Source organism: Adiantum capillus-veneris, chromosome 17 (genome assembly GCF_014529385.1).
Source record: "Adiantum capillus-veneris isolate H3 chromosome 17, ASM1452938v2, whole genome shotgun sequence".
Lineage (NCBI taxonomy): Eukaryota > Viridiplantae > Streptophyta > Polypodiopsida > Polypodiales > Pteridaceae > Adiantum > Adiantum capillus-veneris.
In genome coordinates, this window is record NC_140947.1 from 17,026,301 (window position 1) to 17,036,984 (window position 10,684).

At 43.8% G+C, this 10,684-nt stretch overlaps 1 protein-coding gene and 1 non-coding gene across 6 annotated transcripts in view; both read left to right on the forward strand.

Moving 5' to 3' along the window:
• LOC147436863 (amino acid-ligase) overlaps positions 1 to 5,245 on the forward strand; it is a 46,300-nt gene extending 41,055 nt beyond the window's left edge. The window contains exons 2-5 of one of the 5 annotated variants that reach the window (XR_015184771.1): positions 3,914 to 4,042; positions 4,122 to 4,229; positions 4,317 to 4,429; positions 4,537 to 4,889. Coding sequence is in view for 4 of the 5 variants with exons in the window: in XM_086486258.1 (XP_086342384.1) it covers positions 3,914 to 4,042; positions 4,122 to 4,229; positions 4,939 to 5,072 (371 nt within the window). In the remaining variant the exon portion in view is untranslated. Of the gene's footprint in view, positions 1 to 3,913; positions 4,043 to 4,121; positions 4,230 to 4,316; positions 4,895 to 4,938 lie in introns of those variants that run through there. The other 4 variants (XM_086486260.1, XM_086486261.1, XM_086486258.1 and 1 more) reach the window with 4 other exon arrangements.
• Positions 5,246 to 6,730: 1,485 nt separating this feature from the next.
• TRNAH-GUG (transfer RNA histidin (anticodon GUG)) lies at positions 6,731 to 6,802 on the forward strand. Its single transcript has one exon. It is a non-coding gene; the product is annotated as a tRNA-His (tRNA).
• The last annotated feature ends 3,882 nt before the right edge of the window (positions 6,803 to 10,684 follow it).

Below are 10,684 nucleotides of genomic sequence, written 5' to 3' on the forward strand. Positions count from 1 at the left end.
GTGATCTCCTACAAGCTGCCCCGCACAATCTAGGCTAAGAAACACCTATTCTGGCCCGATTTCGGCAGCATAACTGTACTAGGACGCTTCATAGTCAGTATCCCCACGCAATAGATGACTTTCCCGACGCATACGGACACTATGAAAAACCTGGCGAGAATCTGCAGCACGCTGAATTCTCTGTTTTCTGCCCCGAAAATGCGCCAGATCACCTGTACAACGGTCCCCTCGCATCCCCGAACGTCCTGGGGGTATTAGGGTCCGTTTAGGGCCGAAACCCTAAACCTGCAAAAATACACAGCAGGCTGTAATTCCCTGTTTTGGGCTCCGTCTCGCGTGCCGGTCGCATCTGTAGCAAGACCTCGAGCTCCCGCACCTATAGGGCTACTTGCCCTTTGAATCGGACGAGATTTCTCACGTGAAACCTCTCCGAATTCACCTGTACCTGCGGGGGGTTAGCCGCTAGCTAATCTAGAACCTGTGCAAGAGGCTCTTGCCTCGGCAATCGCGCATGAACCCACACAACTGTACATTGGTCAAATGAAAAGCCCACTAGAGAGGCATAACATACTGCTCATAGGGGAGAGAGAGAGCAGTGCGTAGCGTGCAGGGCATCACTCCTGGCACCGCACTGTACATAAGGGGGAAAGGAAGCACTCCATAGCTCTTAACTTGTGACAGCTTGCAAATGAGGCCTCTCCCAGCATGAAATTCAGCGCCACTTCTTCTTGCATGAGGAAAGTGCACAGGAATATGCCACTTGGCGCATTTACAAACCATTTCCCGTTTCGGGTCTGCCGCTTAAAAATCTCCCGACTGGTCGCCCAGTTGACTTCGCGGCAGAGTTGTAAAATGTTCCCCTAGTCATACCGGAGGTAATGATGCGAATACATTTCACGGCCTAAAATAGCAGTTCCCTAAATTTTAGGAAATGATTCCGTTGGGCTCCCACTGGTCATCTGACCATCTATCCTCAGACCGCATCCAAAAGTGCAATGTGGCTCAACTGTCGGATACTTTCTGTTGGTAGTCACACCTTGACTTTAGGCCTTTAGTGAGTTCAGTCCCTAGTATCCACCAAGGACCTATATGATCTTGCTCTGAGCCTAGACATCCTCTTACTATACGAATTGCAGTGCCGACCACTTCCCATCTGCGGGTGAAACTACCGTTCACATTGGCCATACAATGTCCGACCGTTTGCTACTTCAAGAAGAGGGTCTCAAAAATAAAACAAAACCCATTGGAAAGAAACCAACAACTAAAGTTAGCAGTTGCCACGTTCTCGTGACATAGTTAACAGCTGCCACGTCCCTGTGACACTATCTCTATGTGGTGACGACGGCGATGACGACGATGCGACGCTAAAAACGTAGATGCTGAAATCTGCGAATAACGGGCTGAATCTGCAAACTCTGGTTGATCTAACCATGCAGCGAGGATTGCTGCGGGAAGGTGAGATCTGCGAGGTTTGGGGGCTGCGGTGCGGAATCTAAATGCTGAAAACTGAAAACGCTGATGCACAAACGCTAGGGAGTTTGCTGTTATCTGCTGTCGCCAGGCATCATTTGCAACTGCAAAATGTTGGGCTGATCTGCAAATGCTGAAAATGATGGCTGGTCTTTGGTGGCTGAAAATGCTAGGTTGCCTGCCAGGGTTTCTTGCTGAGAAGGTGCATTGTTGAACACTTGGTCCCTGCTGCCTCTTCTGCTAGATACTGCTAGCGCTAGCTTTTCTTATATATTGCCTGAGCCAAATTGCCCTACACAGTTTCCCAACAAAGTCACTTATTAATAATAAGTGAAAAATGGCTAAAATAGGGAAAATAGGTTCTATGCACTGTAAAATGTTCCTGATGGATTGTGGTGGTAATGTTGATGATCATGCATAGGATATGCATCTACTCTAAGTGCCTGGACATGCACGGTTTGTGAACAGACTCACAAAAGTGCCAGAACACTTCCTAAGCTAACTGAACCCTAGTCATGAAGTAGCTTGTCCACATGCACATAGGGGTAGATGTGCACGTGATAGATCGTTGCACTCTCTCGCTAAAGGAACGGAAGGCTCTCTTGAGCACAGTTCGGAGCACTCATCTTGAGCAAAGTCAACATTCACTTCCGCTGCACCTTACATCTATCATAGATGGAAATGACAAAAGTATGAAGGTTTTATTAAGTCATTTGTATCTATGTCTTATCATCTTTCTTGCGGATACATGGGATAATAAAAGAGTGCTGACAACGCAAGACCATCAATGGCATGTATTTATGGTGTGGAATCGAGGACGTTTGCGATTTCAAGAGGGGGGTATGTCACGAGGACGTGGCAACTGCTAACCTTAGTTGTTGGTTTCTTTCCGATGATTTTTGTATTTTTGAGACCCTCTTTTTGAAGTTGCAAATGGTCGGACATTGCATGGCTAGTGTGAAAGAGTAGTTTGACCCGGAGACGAAATTTGGTCGGCACTAGAATTCCAGTAGTAAAAGGGGGTCTAGGCTCAGTTCAAAGTCATTTAGGTCCCCTCGTTGCACTTAATAAGTTGGTGGATACTAGGAGACTAACTCAATGGAGGCACAGTGCCAAGGTGGGGTCACCCAGAGAAAATTACCTGAGAATTGGGCTACTTTGCATTTTTAGATATGGTCCCAGTGGTGAAAGATGGTTAGATGGCAAGTGAGAGTCCAATGGAAGCATCTCCTAAAATTTAGGGAATTGCTATTTTGGGCCATGAAATCTGTTCGCGTCATTAGCTCCAGAATGATGAGGGGAACATTTTATTGCTCTCCTGCAAAGTCAACTGACGCACCAGTTGATATATTTTTGAGCTGGAAGTCCAATGCGGGAGAAAGTGCCATGTGGCGGCTCAAGAGTGACTTGCCAAGCTTGCATGAAGAGGACTCACACACACTTTGTAGTCACTTAATGATAAAAAATCAGCTCTCTCTCTTGAAATGGGTGCCCAGCCCTACAGGTGCGGGAGCTCGAGGACTTGCTATGGATGTGGTCGGCTCACGAAACGGAGCCCAAAACAGACAAATACAGCCTGCTGCGTATTTGTGCAGGTTTAGGGTTTCGGCCCTAAACGGTCCCTAATACACCCAGGTGGTCTGGGGACGTGAGCGGACCGGTGTGCAGGTGTTCTGGCGCATTTTCAGGGAAGAAAACAGAGAATTCAGCGTGCTGCATATTCTCGCCAGGTTTTACAAAGTGTCCGTATGCGTCGGGAAAGTCACCTATTGTGTGGGGGTACTGTTTGCGAACCGTCCTAGTACAGTTATGTTGCCGAAATCGGGCCAGATCAGGTCATTTTCAGCCGAGATTACACGGGGCAGCTACTCTAGCTTCCAAGCTGTGTATGTTGGAATGTTAATCCCCGTCACAGGTTTTATTTCCAAGTTTCTCTGTGTCCTAAAGTCTGAAGTAAAGTTTCAGGTGAAAGCCAAAGTCTACCACCCTACGGGCCGGTTTCAGTGACCTCATTTGACCTCTGGCAATGCAATTGGCAATGCAATGCTGCCAAGTGTGTGTATGAAGCATCAAGCAGAACTGAATAAGGAGAGCCAATCTAGAGTATTATGTAAGTGTGATTGGACTCTCTTCATTTACAAGGTCATAAGAAAAGAGATCGTAGGCTCGTGAGGGGATTGGAGTACCTCGATTGGAGAAGCAAGAGCGAGGGTCCAACAACAATACGACAATTTGCGAGATCACCAAGTAATTTTTGCATCGAGAAGCCAGTGCAAGAATGGAATCTTGAATTTATTTTCTCATGGTTTTCGTGTTCTTGGGCACGTATCTGGATTTTTTTTGGTTTAAATTTGGTGTGTAGATAGATCGTTATAGTCAGTTTTGGTTCCTACATGGGTCAGGCAGACAAATTCACTGGATTAACTCATTGGGTTGTATGCAGCTGTTGTAGCTTCCAGTCTTGAATGTGTGTGCCATGATAACTCTGACAGTGCAAAAAGACTAGCTCTTCAATCAAGTCTTGTGTCTCCATCAAAACGTACAAAGCAAGGAAGAGAATCAGGTAAGAAAGGTAAGGTAGTAATGATGGTGGTGGTATCGAAGACAGCCGAGTTTGAAAGATCAGAGTGACTACATGTGCTTTTATGCAGATGTGCTGACACAGTCACTGGCCCCTCGCAAACTCAAGCGACGTGTCCTTGGAGATGAATCTATGGTTCGCACTTGGAACAAGCGAATTCGGCATGAGATACATCCTGGTAAAGGAATCATCCACATTTTTGATATTCTGCTTCAGATGCCAGAGTTCATTCTTGCTTCTGGCACTGAGTCCTTGCGATTGATAGCCCTTTCAGCATAGGAAGTGCTCATTCTATTCATCTCATGGGACAAAGGGGCAAACACAGGCACGTTTTGAGAGATCATTTGGACACAGCCAGAAATAAAATATGTCAAGAGTGTATGTATGGCTTAAGGCGCGTCTTGTTGATTGGTTACAAATAGAAGTCAGTATTCTGCCTCATCCTGGCTCTAAATTTTAAATGTCTTGCCTTTTGCCTTGAACAGAAAGACGTCTGCTTTATGCCTGCCATTTTTTATTGAATGGAATGTGATCATCCTTCCATACATGCAGAGAGCTAAATTAAGAAGGGTCACCTGAAGCAGCTGAATCCCTTGCAGCATGCCAGGTGCCACCAGCGGTGTTGTTAAGGGTTCCAAACAAAATTTAGGTCAGGCTACTGAAGAGATTCTCAACATGTAGGCTTCTATGAAGAATCTCATCAGAGCTTTAAGCAACCCTCAATATCACAGCTCTGATGATATTTTTCTGTAAAGAATCTCATCAGAGCTTTAAAGAAACCCCCCCTCCACACCTTCCCCTTCTTTTGCCAGATCTGTTCTTATTTTTGTTTTTGCTGTGCCATAAGAGCACCCTGTTGAACTGCCATTTTGTATTGTGACGTGCAGGAGGGTGCGAAGCTGCTAGTGATTCTGCAGCTGAAGAAGGTGAAGTAATTCGTGGGTTGAAAAGGAAGAGACCTTCTGACGATGTATGCACAGACAGGAGCCTTTGGAAGAGATTGAAGGAGATCAAAGTCTGATGGTTGGCCAATCATCATGGGGCTCTAAAAATGAACCTTACCCTAGCTGTCCTGGGGATTGTTACACCCCCTGTACATCTGTTGTAGAAAAAGCATCAGCACTAAACGTGTGAAAGACAGGGCTGTGGGGAATCTTGTTTAAATGCTTTTAAAATGTGGGGGTATTACAAATTTGGAGTGTCTTGTGGGGATATTGCAAATCTGGTTGTGGCTTTTATGGTCTGCATGTTGAACATCTCTACGTTTGTCAGATGTGGAACTTGCTTAGCCTCGGCTATCACAATGATTGACAGTGGCTTACGAAGTCTTTACTTATTGCATTGTCAGATGCTAGATTGATTGTGCCCCAAAATTCCTAACTACATGATAGCTCTACTTGCTAACGAAGCGTAGCGATACCTAGCAACAACTCTGGTGGATCTGCCCATTGTATGTGCTTGTTGCAACGGGACAAAGGGGCACATAGGTTGAGATGCAATATGGGGAGGAAGTTTTTGGCTCTACTAGTCGACCGTTTACAGGCCCCTTGAAATTGCAAAATTGAATGAACATTGTCCAAGCACCAGCCCTTCTCATACAAGACAAAGAAACCCGTCTGAGAAAGAGATCCCTTCAGGCTGTTGAGCATGATCAACCAAGGGCTTACTTACAGTCCCCCCCCCCCCCCCCCCACCCCCCCCAAAAAATAAATGAAATAAATGCTTGAGTTGCATTTTTAGATGTCAGATGTAAAAGCTGTTACCATGCCATCATGTTGTCAGGGTGCAGCATGAGAATGTGATCTTTACCATTGGTTGGCATGCTATCCCTAGCAATACCATCTGAAAACCGTATATTATCAATACCATTTTGTAACATTTGCTTACAGTAGGTGCAATTTGTAATTTGTAGGAGGCCCCCTCGAAGAAAGGTTTTAACGACAAGTCTCAAGTATAGCGCATTCTGTAAATCAGTAGGACCTTTTGTTCCTGGTCCACCCTCTGCTGTATAGGTCCTGTTTTTTGTATATGGTTTCTTGCGCTGTCATTGTTAAACAGGAACCAAGTCTTACATTTTATAGCTTGGCAGCAACCTTAATTATTGTTTTGTTTACTGTATGGTCTCACCGTAGTTTCTCGAGCTGTGCGCGTAGGCTTAATGTACTTCTGCTATGCTTGGTTGCTGCATCAAGCTTTGCACGTTGATAATTATGAGCATTGATATTGCCTCTTGATGTCATTGGGATGTTGCCCATTGGGACACCGATAGCAAAAGAAGCATAGGAAGTGAAGCTTGATTGATAACCACAAAAGAGGTTGAAACAAAACTTCCCAAAGTTATGAGGTAGGAAGAAAGAGTATTTATAAACAGCTTTGGGCTGATCTTCTAAAAGACTGTGGTTTAGTGGTTAAATTTCACGTTGTGACTGGAGTTCTGGGTCCAAATCCCAGGAGCTCTCAAGCAGAGAGAGAGAGAGAGAGAGAGAGAGAGAGAGAGAGAGAGGGTCTTTTGCAAATTGAAAAAGCTGAGACAATTGAAGACTGTCGAGATTTCTAGCATTTCCATCCTTGCGAGTGAGGACGCTGCCTACGCGACCGAGGACAAAACTTGTGCAAGCAAGAGAGAGCACTTTTAAATGTTTTAATTAAAAAATGAGTTTCCTCCCCTGGGAACACCAAGTGGCTGTAGTTTAGTGGTTAGAATTCCACGTTGTGGCCGTGGAGACCTGGGCTCGAATCCCAGCAGCCACACATTCAATGCCGTTTTTCTCTTATGTATTATTAGTTCAGCGTATCTTGAGCCATAGGATTCTTGAGCTGTGCACCCTTTTCTTGAATTAAAGAACTCCTGCCTCTGCCTCTCAGAGCTGCGTCCTGTGGAGCGTATAGTCTCACTCATTTTGGTTGTTCAAGTTGCCTTGTGAATATTGGTCAAAGATTTGAACCCATAAGTATTTATCACATAGAAGTGAAAGTATAACTCTTTTTTAACAGAGCCTTTCTACGCTTTAGTCTCACCAAATGCCTACAAAATACACAAAATTCATGGTCAAGTAACTTCAATATTTTGAACATTCGCAATTAGTATCAAAATATGTGAAACATTTTTTTAGACTGATTGGTGCTTTATCTGTAAATTACCGTCAAGGATCCCAATGTAAAGACACACTGCAAATGTGTAAGAAGGCATCAAGGATTGGACGTATTTTATGAAATCTATTATAAAATCCCCTTTATTGTTCCTCCAAATGTAGCCTTCTATAATGTGGCACGTGCTTAAGAAGAGTTCCATGTTGTAAGTATGACATTAGTTAGTAGGCGTGGGTAGCATATATAGTTAAGTGTGCAACCATGGTGGCTTTGGGTGCCCGAGAAACAGATAAGCGAAACCCTAGGTATATGTCACCATACAAATTGTGAAAGGACACTAAAAAATAACTCTCATTGTGTGTAGATTGACTTGGCATGAGAGTAACAAGAGTGTGTGGCTATGGTTATGGAGTTCTAATCCACCACTAATTAGTGGGTGAATTACCCTCTAATATGCTCTATTCGCTCTCTTGACATAAAAAATTTCATGTGATTTGATTAGAGATTGGTGTGAGAGGATTTGCATGGTTTAACTAGTGTTTGAGACATTAGATCCATATGTGTGTGCTTGCACTTAGTATAGAAATCAAATTGTATGTACACAATTGTCACTATGTGTGTAGATTGAGTTAGTAGAAGTGTGGACAAGTGCATTGGATAATGTCAATCTATGGCTTTTCTCTCCCATTTCCATTGAGCACCTCGTAGAAATTTTGACTTTTCTAATGTTAGTGATTATCAGTAAGTGTTGGTGAGTGTTTCTATGCTATGGCCAAAGCCAGCTTTCAATGGTGATGGTGATGGATAGCCATTGAGCATTGCCCAAATCAAAGTTGTTGAACAGTTCCCACAGATTGTTGGGGATTGCTATGTGTGCAGGTAGTTGCTATGCTACAAGGCTGTAACATTGGCATTGTTTATGGAGGGCAATGACCTAACGAATGTAATCAAATCCATTTTCAAGAGGTTTGTGACATGAATACTATTAGAATAAATTTCTCCTAGTGAGAATGTTCTCCCAAACCATGCATCTGAGTGGTTGGGAGATAGGGAGGTTGTGGTTAGTTGTTGCATGAACCTACAAGCTCTATAAAAACCCTTATAAACAAGTTTAATAAAGAGAGTTTTTTGGCACATTTAGGTTATCTATTGAGTCTCTCTCTCCTTGGTCATGGTCACCTCCATCTCCACCCTCTCTTCACCATCTCCATCTTCCCTTGCGACCTGTAACATGGTATCAAAGAAAGGTGTTAATTAGAAATTTTAAACATTGTTTCAATACTTTCTAGAGTCTCACACACATAGTCCTATTCTACACCATTTGAGAGATATTTCAGTTTTCATCTCTTCTTCTCTAAGTGTTGAAGCTCAAGATGATTTTCATCAATTTTTCTCTCTACCACACCATGGCTGCCAAATTCCTCAATAAGTTCAATGATGTTCGATTTGATACCTAGCAAACAAAGATTAAAGGATACCTAATGAAAAAGGGACCCTCGAATATAACAAAACCATTACCAGAAGGTGAAGCAAGAACTTCTGTAGCTGTAACTGTTACCATATACATGTGGTAGTGATGTGTGTGAACACATTAGGACCGCCGGGGCATTTTTTCCCTCTTTAGGAGGTTTTTTCCCCCGTGCATTGTATATACGTCCATCACTCTAGGGCTATCTATCTTTCCATTGCACACTAAGTAACACACTCTCTATTGTGTGCCTTGAGCTTCCTTCGTCTTCTCCAAGCTATGTGTGTCTCTCTGCAACCCTAATCCCAACAATTGGTATCAGAGCAGGTCACGTCCTCCCGGGCTTAGTCGCCAGCTGCTCCAGCACACGCCTGCTCACTTTCTCCGATTTCAGTGAGCTTTGGCAAGTGTTCGTAGGGCGACTCAGAATTTTGATTTGGGCTCATTTCGGCCTCCGTTTCCACTACAGGTAGTACTGCACAAGCTATTTCGTCATTTTGTGCAGAATTTCTATCAGTGCCGTTTTCTACATAACATGTGCCTTATAGCTTCTACGGTTTGTGCTATATAGCACAGGTTGTTCCCGCTCGGTTTCTCCTATTTTCGAGCAGTTTTCACATCAGGTGCAGCATTTACCATGGTTGACAACAACAACACAAATGTGTTCAAGATGTTTGCTGCTAAGGACAGGTTGGATGGAGACAACTACCCTATGTGGGCTTATATGATGCAACATGTTCTTGTGTCAAAGGGTGTCTGGAACATTGTGCAGGGCATTGATGTACGTCCTAGTTCTGAGGATGTAGGTGATGTTGAGGATGTTGCAGGTCTTGCTGCAAGGATTGCAACTGTTAGAGTTGTTTTGCCTACGGGGCAGAACAAGATCGTTGGGATGTTAAGGATGCGCAGGCTCATGCATTGATTGCGTTGTTTGTGAAGCGCACCATCGTTTCTCACATCCGTTCAGCAAAATCTGCAAAATAGGCTAGCAGGTCTTTATGCAAGCCGCAATGATGCTAAAATTGATTTGCTGCGTAAAGAGCTGGAGTCGAAGATTATGCATGAGGAAGATGATATGACACTTTCCTTGCTAGTGTCAAGGATATCAATGAGCAACTTATTTCTGCAGGTGAAGTTATTTTAGACAGTTCCCTTGTGCAGACTATTCTTGATGCCTTACCAGATTCTTACCAGACTTTTGCTAGTACTTGGAGACTTATGACCCAAGGAAATCCAAAAGTTGTCAAGTTTGATGCATTATGCACATTGCTGTTGCAAGAGTCACTTTCCAGAAAAAACAGGACTAGACAGCGTGCAGTTGAACATGCTTTTATTGCTTCTCAAAGAAAGGGTGGTAACAGCAATGCAGCCACTTCTTATGGTTCTGCTGCGAGTGGCAAAAATTATGTTCCTAATGCTTCTGCTGGCAGCAGTTCGTCTGGAAATTCTCGTGATAAGGGCAAAAAGAAGATGCGTTGCCATTATTGTAAAGCCAATGATCACTTGATCAATTCGTGTCCTAAGTTGAAGGCCAAAGAGGCTAAGAAGAAAGAGGGTGGTTCCACTACAAATGCTGGTTCCACTACAAATGCAGCCATTGTTGAGTCTTCTATGAAAGGAGACTGTGTTGCTGATGTTGATGCAGAATGGACTTTTAGCATAGAGTGCACTTACAATCCTGCTGTCCATGATGCATGCTTGTCAGTTGCTGCAGATTCACATGTGTGGTATTTCGACAGTGGTGCTACAAATCACATTACCTCACATCGTGAATTTTTTACCTCTCTCAAGTCTGTCCCTCATGGGAATTCAGTCACTTGTGCCAACAACGCCTCTTATCCAGTTCAGGGAGTCGGAAAGATTGTGCTCACTGCTGCTAATGGCAGTTCCTTCACACTTGTTGATGCACTTTATGTACCTGGGATCAAGAAGAATCTCTTGTCTGTATCCGCACTTGCTAGACTTGGACGTAGTCAAATTTGTGGATGATAGATGTACAGTTCATGATCTCAGTTTTGGTGATGAAATTGTTACATTTTGGGCTTTTGTGCCGTGGGCTGTATAAGCTCACTTTG